Raw genomic sequence first — 13356 nt, forward strand, 5'->3', positions numbered from 1 at the left:
ATTTTGCATAGTTTATTGCATCTGCCAAAGGAATTGGAATAAGTGGAGGCACACTAGGACCCTGAAGTGTCCCAGGCTGACTTTTTGAAACTTCTCTTTTGGAGTAGGGGAACTGGGAGGGACCAGCATCCCGAGCTCTTCTTAAACCTGCCAGAGCCTGCCACATCCAAACAGATGCTCTAACTACTACTTATTTACTTGGACACCTCTCTCACTGCTGTCTAAAGAGAGTCTCTCTCCCCCGGCGAGTGAATATCCAGATAAGTTTTGGGAAACAATCCAGAGTCCTGCTTGGCCGGGACACAAATTCATTCCATATATTTGGCAGCTCTGCTTTACTCACAAAACAAAAAAAGTTTTGCAACAGTGTTGGAGCCTGAGGATGCAGGACTAGAATCGACCAATGCCTCTGAAAATTACTTTTTAAGATCTAGGATTAAAAAGCACATAAAAGCAATTGGATACCAAGACGATCAACTGAACTTCTCAGCCTGAGGTCGGTAGACTGTGGATACTGTGTCCAAATTCAGATTTTAGAGGAACCCTATATAACAAAGCATCAAACCCATGTACAGTGGAAATGTCTTCACTTTCGAGGAACACAAAGAGACTGATTTAGTGACATGGGCACATATTTAACTCTTCTTGTAGCCACGTTGTGCACATGAGTCATTTCTGAATTCCTCAGGTAAGGACTTCTCATGGACACGTGTTGATGGCATCATTCCAAAAAGTTCTTTTGAGTGTTGAACATCTTTGCATTTGATTTCCCTATGACTTCTTCAAGAAATCTGACTTCTTTTTGTTCTGTAATCACTACAGGATAATCCTTCATGTTAATAATATGAAGTAGATGAACTCTAGGACACTGGATTGACATTTTTAACTTTGGCTTTTGTTATGTTTTCTAGATTATATTAGCCTTTGTTTTTTTTTGTTTTTGTTTTTTTATCCTAATTGGCAACTAGTCGTGGTTGTTGGAGCTTGGTTATGGCTGTTCAAACCCTAACGGGATTTTCTCTGGTCAGCCTGTTAAGTTTCGGTTACATGTCCTGGGACTGGATGAAGCCAACTGTACTTGGGGACAGTCCTGGTGATGATCCATCTAAACTTCAGGTGCCACCTTCTTCTAGACCTCCACACATTATTTTCATATTGACTGATGACCAAGGCTACCATGACATAGGGTACCATGGATCGGACATACAAACTCCCACACTAGATAGGTTAGCTGCTGAGGGGGTCAAGCTGGAGAACTATTATGTCCAACCTATCTGTACTCCCTCCCGTAGTCAGCTTATTACTGGCAGGTAAGAAAATGCTATGATATTGATGAAGAATGTGAATCTCACACTTTCATGCACCGTGTATTATATTAATATCTGCAATAATTTTATTTTCTGTTCATGTGGTTGGTGTGGTGCAAATTGTATTCCTATTATTATTATGTTATTCTCCACGAGGTTTCAAAATTTCATAAACTTTAGGAGTCTTCTGCCCCCTTGCAAATTTTTGTAAGCCCTGTATATAGGTCTCGTGGAAATTCAGTTGGCAAATGCCAGAAGTAGACTTCCTAGAGGGTCATTTGCTCAGGGACTAAAGTTACTGAATAAGTAAACAAGAGAATACTTGTGTAGCAAGCAACCCTTGCCAAGAACGGAACTGTGTTGGCCCCCTTCCAGTTTGATATTAACTCTTTTGATGAAGGACAGTGGAATGTGATGACTGAGTGTAGGAAGGCTCAAGCTCCCTGTACACAATGATCTTTCAGTTTCAGTAAGTGTTCATTGAATGGGTTAAAATGTTTTTTTTAAATAAAAAAAATACAGATTCTGTGTTTTTCGTGTTCACAAGGACCATTTTGCCTTCAGGTGTAGAGTTTCTGCTGCGCATGTAGATTTCCCAGTGGGATCAACTTCCTGATTCTAGGAAAGATAGGATGTGCTTACCTGAAAGCTGTTTGTTAGGATATGAAAAGACCCACACACACAAGGTTACAGTAGAAAACAAAGATATTTGTCCTTGTGCAATGAAGAATTATAAATTAGAAAGCTGTGACATAGAAGGGATGTCCTCTCTTGAGCAAAGTCATCACAACAACTTTAAATGGGTAATAAAAGAAGTCAATCTGATGGTGGTAAAGGCCTCTGTTTTTTATCGTTTTACAGTAAGGTTATAACACTAAGTAGATCATCCTACAGAATTTCATTAGTTAATACTATATGTTATTTATTAACTTATACTTAGCATATCAGCTCCACTAATTTCTTGTTTTTGTCATTTTGGCATTTATAGAACCCTACAAATACTCGAAAACCACATGTATCTTCTCAGATTCCAAACACTATAATTATCCCTACATCACATAATGTATCGTCTCATTGAAAACCATAGTACTTATTTCACTGATTTGAAGGTTCCTTGATATCACCATCAAATGGACTTTCTGGTGGTCACGTACTAACAAGCACACACAGATGTTCCAGTTTCAACATCCAATGTATCTTCTCATTTTGTAGGTTCCTCAGATGTATCTTCTAGTATCTCTATTATCTAACAGATCTTCAAACTTAGGGTATGTTCCCACAGGCCGGATACGTTGCAGATTTTCCTCAATGGATTAACGTGCGGAAAATCCGCAGCATTTACAGTGGCAGCAAAGTGGATGAGATTTCAACAAATCTCATCCCCATTCTGCGGCTAAAATCTGCATACAATTCATATGGAAATTCAGCTGCGGTGAGACTTTTCAATTTACGCTGCGTATTCTGGGCAGAGATGCTGCATTTTTTCCCGTAGACTTGTATGGGGCGCATAAAATCCATAGCAAAAATCACAAGCTGTATTTTGTAGCAGTTTTTACAGCGATTCCGCTGAGCTTCCTCTGTTAAAAACGCAGTAAATCCGCAGCTGCAAATAGTTTTCTACAATCAATGCTTCACACAGTGTTTCACACTAAATCCACAGATAAAACTGCTGCGAAAAATCTGCAATGATTTCCGCAGCTACATTGCATTTCCGAAGTAATATATACTGAAAAAATATACTATTAGCTGCAGATTTCTGTGACTGATTTACCTGCGGATTTATGGGATTCTACTGCGGAATTGCTGTTGCGTATCTAGCATGTGGGGGGACACTGCGAATTTCATGCAGGTTTTGCATGTATTTTTTAATTCAAAACCAGGAACGGAGCCTAAACAGAAAAAATATATAAAAGAAGGCCTAAGGGTATGTTTACACGACCTATTTTCGGCCGTTTTTCGGGCCGTAAATGTCCGAAAAACAGCCGAAAAATCGGAAGCAGAACGCCTCCAAACATCTGCCCATTGATTTCAATGGGAAAACGGCTTTCTGTTCCGACGGAGCGTTTTTCGTGGCGTTTTTTTACGCGTAAAAAAACGGTTGCGAAAAAGAAGTGCAGGACACTTCTTGGGACGTTTTTTGGAGCCGTTTTCCATAGACTCTATTGATAAAAGCTCCAAAAACAGCCGTAAAAAACGCCGCGAAAATCGCGAGTGGCACAAAAAAGTCTGAAAATCAGGAGCTGTTTTCTCTTGAAAACAGCTCTGTATTTTGAGACGTTTTTGACTCTGCGTGTGAACATACCCTTAAAGTGCCTCGTCTGCTGGATCAAATTCTGTTTTTGGCTTAAAAAAATGCATGCAAAATCTGCAGCAAATCTACTGACCATATTGTTTATGCAGCAAGAAATATGATCATTGTCGGCAGAACATCTCCCTGTGTAAACAGGGAGACGTGCTGCCGACATGATGGAAATGTATGGGGATGAGCGATTGTGGTAATGTCCCCATACATAGCTCCTTGTGAAAGGAGCAAACGGGCGATTGGCGCCCGTTTACATGGCCCATGTTGGGCCGTGTAAGAGGACCCTAACACAGACCATGCCCTGATGGAGTTCAACTTGTCTGATGCTATTTTCTTCTCCAAGATAAGCGCTGCCAGGGGTGTGTGGCACACGTATGCCTCTGCTCCCATCATAGAAATAAAAAGCCCGTTTTATAGACTCAGCCAGTTCATGATGCAGTTTTAGAGTATACAGTAGCTGCCGAATGAACAATTGTTATCTCATGTTAAATGCCAGCTTCAAGGGGAAGCCACATTAATAAAAAATATATTGAAATTTCATAGCCAACAATTTCCTAATACTGTAATGCTCCTTTAATCCGGTATAAATGAGACCTGTTCAATGCCAAATCATCAGATGTTCTGAATTATCAGTTTTACAGTTATAGAAAGGAGATGTAATTTACGTAACATGTTGAGAAACTTCAGAAATACAGATATATAAACATCGGGGGCTGGGAGCTAATCCCACAATATGATGTATATATACATATATATATATATATATATATATATATATATATATATATGTCCTTTTTATCTCCTGGACACAGCAGCTTTGCCCGTGACATCACCTGCAAGAGGACGGCTGTGATTGACAGCTGAAGTCCTACAACCGATTGGAGAAAACCTTTTGCATCACCATCAATGCTGAATTAATAAAGGCCCCCAGGGCAGTCATGTAACAATGATCGATTGGGCATCCTTTATATCTTTTCTTCTCTAAGGGTGATGACATTGGTAGACATGGTGGCCTATGTTTTCAGAAGTGGGTGTCTAAGGCCCTGCCCTTGACTGTGCTGGTGCCTGATCCTACACACCAACACAGTTAATACTGTGGAGTGGGCGGGCAGAGGCTGGTGATGTCACTCACCAGTGTTTGCCACCCCCACTCCACTTTATGGCAACAACAAGGAATAGGAGTGGCAGGTTAGTATTATTTTTTATTTAACAAAACATCCTGAATTTTTTATTTTAAATCAGGAACCAAGAATGACTCCATTGGGAAGACTAAACATAAACAGTTTAAAACTTTTTTATTTTACTTACATTTTCTATGGCAGAATGTATGTGGTCTATGTATAAATGATAGAAAATTAATCTCGCCACTCTCGGTCTGTGACTTGTAGTTACACAATTGCGGTCTATGATACTTTTTATAATTTTGCTGTAGCCACAGGCACATAGTTTATTAAGATTGCCTACGAGGCTAGACCTTCTTATGGAAGACATCATATCAGTCCAACATTATTGTGAATAATATATTACTTTCGACCAGGAATAAACAACTTTTAGCTCTCCATCTGTTTCGCAACGACAGCTGCAAAGCCATATATTGGATCGTACGCGACAAAAGAGGTCAATTTTTTACTCACTGATGTAGTCTTAAAGAGGAAAAAGAAATTGTGCTTGAAAAAAAATGTAATCAGTGATCGATATTATAAAAAAACGGACCAGAAACGATGTAATCTATAGAAGTAGTATTTTACCAACCTACTGTATACACATTCTATTTGTATTATTGTCTCTTTTCTTTTTCTCTTCACTAGCAAATCCATTTGATGCCATTCTATGGATGCCAGGAACACTATAACAACCGAGAATTTTTTAAAAGTTGTAGCTTGTTTTTTTGTCTTTATGTATGCATTAAATCTCATTTTTAGGGACTCAAGGCATTCTAATGGGACATAACTAACCCTTGCAAGATGAAGGGGCTGATGTGGAATGTGTCCTAAGTGCTGGATGTAGGGAAGTGGTGCCTCTGGCACAAGCAGCAAGAGTTTATAACAAAGTTTTAAAAATAATGGGGATACAGTATTAGAACAGTAGACTCACTTTGCATGGTGGAAGAGTGAGGCCACCATCAAGCAGAAGTGACAGTGGTGCCAGGGCAGGGCAATCTAATGATTGGGCTGCTGATCTACAAGTCCATGTCTGTACTTTGTGGGAAATGGGCACAAAACTGAATTTTTGCCAGAGGTGAAACTAAGCCTACCCTTGTTTCCTGCATGATGGTTCCCATCACACTGCACCCCAATCTTAGACTTATTGTTGGGCAAAATGGGATCTTAGAATTTTCAGAATTCCAAACGTGCTTTGTGACTTCTGGTATTCCTATATATTCCAACAAGCTATACAGTATGTACATTTTATACCTATTGATTTTTTGTGAGCACGATTTATTAATATACCTAATGGAGATGCTTAGATGTACATGAGAGACTTTCATTGCTCTTCAACATCATAAAGCCACCTTAGATGCAGTCTACCGTTATCAGTAGCTCTCCACGGTTCATATCCTTGCTCTAAATAGTCAGTTTTGAGTCATTAACTTATTGATAAAATGCTATTGACCTAAATCAATCTATTGACTTCTGCTGCTGTATGGTCGGTCATTCTTCCTGAGGATATGTTCTTATTGTCATTTTCTTTTTTTCTGTAGGTATCAGATCCATACTGGTTTACAACACTCCATTATTCGTCCTCGGCAACCTAATTGTTTGCCCCTTCATCAAGTCACACTGCCCCAGAAACTACAGGAAGCTGGTTATGCAACACACATGGTGGGAAAGTGGCACTTGGGCTTCTATAAGAAAGAATGCCTCCCAACAAGACGTGGATTTGACACCTTTCTTGGTTCTTTGACTGGAAATGTGGACTATTACACATATGACAACTGTGATGGACCAGGAGTATGTGGCTTTGATTTACATGAGGGGGAGAACGCAGCTTGGGATCTTGCCGGCAAGTACTCCACACTTCTCTATTCCCAACGTGTAAGCCACATCTTGGCAGCTCATAACCCACAACAGCCAATATTTATATACATATCTTTCCAGGCAGTGCACACTCCCCTTCAGTCCCCTCGAGAATATATATATCAGTATAGGAATATGGGCAATGTAGCAAGGCGTAAGTATGCTGCCATGGTAACCTGTATGGATGCAGCAGTAAAAAACATCACCAGGGCATTGAAAAAGTATGGTTACTATGACAACAGTGTTATCATATTTTCATCAGACAATGGAGGTCAAACGTTCTCTGGTGGAAGTAATTGGCCTTTAAGGGGTCGCAAAGGAACCTATTGGGAGGGAGGCATAAGAAGCTTGGGTTTCGTCCATAGCCCATTGATCAAAAAGAAAAGAAGGTCTAGCAGGACGTTAATGCACATAACAGACTGGTATCCAACTCTAGTTAAATTGGCAGGAGGAAATATTTCAGACACAGAGGACCTAGATGGTTATAATATGTGGGCATCAATCAGTGAAGGAAAGGAATCCCCTCGGACCGAAATTCTGCACAATATTGACCCTTTGTATAACCTTGCCAAATCAGGGTCCATAGAAGAGGGACAAGGTGTATGGAATACTGCTGTTCAGGCCTCTATCAGAGTCAAAGATTTTAAGTTATTAACAGGAGATCCTGGTTATAGTGACTGGATTCCACCTCAGACCGTCACCAACTTTCCGGGAACCTGGTGGAACTTAGAACGTCATACCGATGGAGCCCGTAGGTCTGTCTGGCTCTTCAACATCACAGCTGATCCTTATGAGCGTCATGATTTGTCTGCACAGAAGCCAGAGGTGGTTAAGGAGTTATTGACACGATTGGCTCATTATAATCGTACTGCTATTCCAGTGCGATATCCTAATGAGGACCCAAGGGGTAATCCAGAACTCAATGGCGGAGCATGGGGACCATGGGCTAATGAGGAAGATGAAGAGGAAGAAGAAAACTGGATTAGAGGAGGACATTTAAAGAGCACAAATAAAAAGAAGAAATGCAAGATTTGCAAGTTAAGGTCTTTCTTCAGAAAGTTGAACACACGTCTTATGTCTAATCGTATCTAAAATGTTTTTGAACTCTTGTAATACAATTTATTGTGCCAGTTACAAAGACCTGAGCATATCACAAATACAACAGAAAACTGTACAGCAATGCTCATTGTGCACTATAGTCCAAGCAAGCTGGATGTTGCTTTTATGAGGGCATCTAACGCAAATCAGGATAAAATGAAGAAATTCTAACACTTGAAACATAATCGGGACAGATTATAAAGACGACGCTTTTTTAAGGTTGAAATGTAATAAGACACATTTGCATTCCAATATTAAAGGGAATATTTACTAATTATGGACTACTTACAATGCCTTAAACACAATTTGTAGTCATACATTTTCCAAGGATTACTCTACAAATATAAACCTTTTCTATTTTTACCATAGGCTGCATTAACTGTGGCACTTTTTAGATTCAGAAGATGGTGGTGTAGCCGTCACTGTCTTTACGCATCATAAACTTACTAAGTAGAGGATGGAAGTTCTTTGAACAGCCGAGAAAAGGACCAACTCCTTTGCAGACAGTCAATGAATTAAAAAATGTAGTGTTTCGAATTGTGACTCAACAAAGCTATAGTTATTTTCTTGACTGTGAGACTTTAAAGATACATATGTACATAAAATAGGCAAGGTCATACAAACCATATGGTGCTAACCCTATGTCTGTGATGGGTTGAGAAGGCTACATACATTCTCCATAGGTCCAAGAAACCTTATTTTGGTTTCAGGGCTACATTGTGAGAATGTACCACTCACAAGTAGTGCAATACAACTTGAAAGGGTGTTTCCATCAGAGACAAACCAACAGTATATGCCATAAATGTCTGATAGGCAGGAGTCCAACCTCTGGGACGTCTACTAATTAAGAGAATGGGGATCTCCTTCTCCCCTATTCGGCACTCCAGTGAGGAAGTGTCAAGGTGGCCATACATAAGCCCAATTCTCGCCACTGTAGTTTATGGGACTTGCTGGACAGAGCTGCATTCATGTGCAGTCGCCTCTTTACCTCCTCTCTTTCTCTCTGGAGTGCCAAACAGAGCAGAGTCTCCAAAAATGGGGTGTCAGAGATGGATGGGGGCTGCATGTGGCCCTGGCCTGCAGGCTGTGCACCACTGCCATAAGTGATGGCTGCAATAGAGCAAACTGGGAATCAGATTCAGTGACATTCTGCATAGACCCTTTGTATAACTTTTCCAAATCAAGGTCTCTAGAAAATATTCAAGGAATCAGAGTCAAAGATTGAGGAAGTTAAAGGGGGATCTCCTTATAGTTACAAGATTCCATCCATTTATAGATTTCTACAACATTAGCTAATAGGGGAGTGGAGAACATTCCCAAAGGTTAGACAGCTGAAAAATGTAAAGATTGTAGGGGAACAAGCACCGTCCCTACCGTCCAAGGACGGTGGTGGGGGGTGGTGTTGCATAAGCACCAAAAAGAAAGGGGTTCCAATGTTGGTTATTGGTATGGAGCACCATCTTTTTAATGTAGATCAGAGATTACAGAATATTCAAGTAAACATCTTGCAGTATATTCAGTCTTTTCCGAGACAAGGAGGCACTTTCGAACTCATGTGTCACTGATCCTTGCAAATTCATGGGCTTATGAGTATTAGACTACCATACAAAATAGCTGCCTCCATTAAATGTAAGTAACAGACGACCCTCTATAGAGATTGTTTTTTCTTGGTTGTATGACTATGGAACTGTTGCAATTGTGAGAGTATTGCATTTGTGCAATAAAAACTGAAATGTTAGCGTTGACATCTATAAAACCGTGGAAAACGGAATATGTGCAATATAGTTTGATTTTTCCGAGGATGTAAGAGAAAGGTGACTCATTCAAGTAGGAAGAGGATTTATCAAGCACTATATAGAGCATTAGAAATGCCTTTGACATGGAAATTTAATGGAAAAGCAAATCCTTTTACACTCTGGATTGTTAATAAAATGTAAAATGAAAAATAAAGGAGCATGAGCTTGATCTTCGTATAATAATTTGATAAAATCACTACTCTTCGTACAGCTTTTGTGATGTGAACATGGGTGCTAACAAGCGGCGCAGATTTTGTTATTGTTCATCCAACACTCGAGTCTTGCGCAGAGTATATATTATATTGACAACACGAATCATAGGAAAAGACGGAATAACTTTCATATAAACTCTTGCTACTGAGCAATATTGCACAAAGCCCCTTGTCTCAACCTATAATGAGATACTGCCGGTGGATCTATTAGTGAAGCATGTTGTACAGCCCCAGGCTACTATATACAGGGCCGACCTTAGGGTGATATTCCCAATTTAAACATCTACGGGGTACGCCATAAATGCCTGATAGATGCGGATCTCCGCTCTGGAACCCGCACCTATCTCCAGAATGGGGGTCACCCGTTGAGGTGGGCACTTGCTCGGCTGTTTCCATAACTCCTATAGAAATGAATAGAGAGAGCAGTACACATGGCGAGCCTCATTCTGGAGATGGGTGCGGATTCCAGAGAATTTATTAGATATTTATGGCATATCCCTGTGGATATGCCATAAATGTTTATGTTGGAAAAACCCCTTTAAGAAGGACCTGCCAGCTCTCCCGACATGACTGTTTTAGTAAATACGTGCAAACCCCATGAAACAATAAAGCTGAAGTATCTTTTCTTACAACTCTGCATTGCGACATACCTCTTATTCCTCCTGGAAGCATATTGTAGCATATCTTCTCCGATCATTGCCAGGGTGACCACTGCACAAGTGTCACCTAGACTTTAAAGCGCCAACAACAATTTACTGATGACATATTAACATTGCCACAAGGGGCCTGAAATACAATAATACAGTTACAGCAATTAAGTTTTTTTTTTCATTCATTATGGGGTTGCATTCCCAACATGTTACAACCTATCCACAGAACAGGTCAAAAATGTATGACCACTCACAAAAACGAGGTTCTCCTTTTAAATGGAGCGGCAGTTACGACATCTTTATTCACTGTCTATGGGACTGACAGAGATAGCTGAATGTAACGCTCCCATAGACAGTGAATGTAGCGGTAGTGCGCACGCGTGACCAATGCTCCTTTCAAACAGGGGACACGGGACGCTTGTTCTTGTGATCGGTGGGGTCCCAGTTATCATACGTTTATAAATATATTTTGTGGACCAACCCCTTAAATGTCAAGGCAAGGAATACCCTAGTGATATTCCATTCCTTTATATATTATAAATTATAATATGATGACGTACAAGGATCTTTCTTCACTTAATTCACGTCTACAAATATCCAGATAATAACAGTTAAATCTTTATGTCAAAAGGGATCAAACCTCCCTTCTCCCCTCAACATTCCCAATAGTGCTGCTTTTATAAATCCTATTGTTTTATTGCGCTGGTAGTGCCCTAGTTTTGTAACCAGCAGACGTCTACAAACAGCACCCGGTGGTGTATTTTACTGTGTTAATGACCCAGCATGCTTATGGGACTTGTTTTATAGAATTTTTTAGAATTCCTTTTTGTGCCGACGCGTCTTCCCTCTGCTGGTCGTGTGAGTGAGCTGAGTGTCTGCAGGCCTGACTCTGAATTAATGTGTATGTATTTCTGATTGCTTGCGTGGGTGGTAGTGAAGGTGTTGAGACGCAGTTCAGGGATTTTGGATGTGATCTGCGTGTTTATGTGTGTTCCAGGTACTCCGCGCAGTGTCTGTTTTGGTGGCAGGTGACATAATAGTTCAGAGGTGACATGATGTCATCGCTGAAGCATCAACAGTCCCTTTCATAAATACTACACAGACTTTGATTTTGCATTATAAATCAAAGTACATTTTGCATGTTTGCTATTGCGTTGAATGCCACAGCAATACAAAGTACATATGACACACAAATATAGTCGGAATACATTTGTAATCATTATAACTTTCATGTTTCGCTCATGAATTAAGTGGACAATCATTCTTTACCGATAAAGCAATTACAAAAAGTTCTTGATATGCCCTCTGTCATAATTAAAAATTCTATTTGGCCCTTTTTAGTTCTGGGTTTCTGGGAAAGCTGAGTGATAAAAAATATGGAGGCCGTTGAAGAGGTTGTCACCCGAATTTCCATGAGATCTGAATGGGAAAAGACCTAATCTGTTTATTTAAAGACCACCTTACATCTTCCTAACATTGTTTTAGTAATAATTGTATTCTTCATAAAATTAAAATGATGGTCCATTTGTTCTTAAAGCGCTGAACTGTACCGTTCCTCTGTTATTCCTCCTGGAAATGTATAAATAAATTGAGAACTGGGTGTTAGCATTCTCCTTGTCCATAGGGCGTGTCCCTACACAGCCTGACACGGTCAACACTGATTGGAGTGTGACCGGACACGCCCCTTTAACGAAAAGAGCTGAGGTCCTCTTTAAGCAGCGATAAGGACGTGGGCATGCATCACTGTATAACTAGGCAGATTTGTTATATACGTTTTGGAATAGCAGAGTGGCAATCGCCGTGGGTGCTGAAATGGCAGCCATATTGGTTGAATTCAGAATTTACAGAAAAAGATAGAACTAAGAAGCAGCTGAATAACTTTTTTAACAATCTGATACTGGAGGAAAACTCAAGGACCTGTGATTACTGCATAAATTCTCTATTAAATGTTCTAGTAGGCAGTGATATATGAGGCATGTGGGTGTACTGTATTAAAATGCTCTGAAATATCACAGATACAGTACATTTATTTAAAGAGGATTTTCCCCAGGATTAGAACAGTATCTCTTTGTGCCCAGAATGAGATCTATTAAGTTCAGCATGTCAGCTGTCAGATGGACAATCATTTATTTGAATGCTCGATACTTGATTCCCAATATCCTTTCTTGCCATGGAAGAATCCATATACAGGTTCTCACCATTCATTAAAATAAGGGATACAGCCAATCTGGGTTGGGCCCCCTCTCTCCAGGTGCCCCATAGAAGGTTCATGGTCTGCATCTATGGTTTGTATGTCCTTGATAATTAATAGTACCACCTATAGGCCCCCCTTTTTTCATATGAGCTTATAAAAAGAAAAGACACACAGAGACGCTTCTATAGGGTATCGTCTGTGTTATGTTTTTAATGAATGAGGAGAGAATGCAAGCTTATAGGTTCACCTGTGGTGGTTGTGCAGATGGCATGGAATGGAGAGGGCCGCTGCCCGGAACCTGGTCAGGTGCCACTGGTGTAGTCGGATCGATGAATCAAAGGAGGAAAGAGGAAAAAAATGCTGTACGGTCCCTTCTTTCTGGAGCTTCACTCTTAAATAGAAATAAGAATTTGTTTAGAAGTACTGAAATGGCGCGTTTCATGGTTGTACCATCCTCTTCATCAGATAAGGCACAGATCTGAGGAAATTCAAACAAGAGAGCATCAAACTGGGTCATCAGTAAGGTGATCAAAATACAAGATTACGAGATGGTATCAGAATCTGGGGCAGGCAAGTTTAGCAACTGTGGGCAACATTGTACAAAGTTGTGACTCCGAATAAATGTGCAGGCGGATAGTCAGCAACATTCAAGTGTTCGGAGCACCAAGGGAGGAGATGAGAGGAGTCTAATACAGCTCTGATACTATCACTAGCACCATCATGGTGCCACAATAATGGCTAGGTGCCAACAGTCTCATGGAATCATAGAAACATTGTGAA

At 40.2% G+C, this 13356-nt stretch overlaps 1 protein-coding gene and 1 long non-coding RNA gene across 2 annotated transcripts; one reads left to right on the forward strand and one right to left on the reverse strand.

Annotated features, from left to right (window-relative positions):
* Positions 1-238: 238 nt before the first annotated feature.
* On the forward strand, positions 239-9670 carry ARSI (arylsulfatase family member I). The gene is made up of 2 exons (XM_075856166.1): positions 239-1310; positions 6311-9670. Exons 1-2 carry the CDS (start codon positions 991-993, stop codon positions 7716-7718), a joined length of 1728 nt encoding a protein of 575 aa, XP_075712281.1. The 5' UTR covers positions 239-990; the 3' UTR covers positions 7719-9670.
* On the reverse strand, positions 4822-12961 carry LOC142748855 (uncharacterized). Its single transcript, XR_012882319.1, has 3 exons — positions 12824-12961; positions 10383-10518; positions 4822-7572 (listed from the first exon to the last, which is right to left on the reverse strand). It is a non-coding gene; the product is annotated as an uncharacterized LOC142748855 (long non-coding RNA).
* Positions 12962-13356: the final 395 nt, after the last annotated feature.

This window comes from Rhinoderma darwinii, chromosome 3, assembly GCF_050947455.1.
Source record: "Rhinoderma darwinii isolate aRhiDar2 chromosome 3, aRhiDar2.hap1, whole genome shotgun sequence".
NCBI lineage: Eukaryota > Metazoa > Chordata > Amphibia > Anura > Rhinodermatidae > Rhinoderma > Rhinoderma darwinii.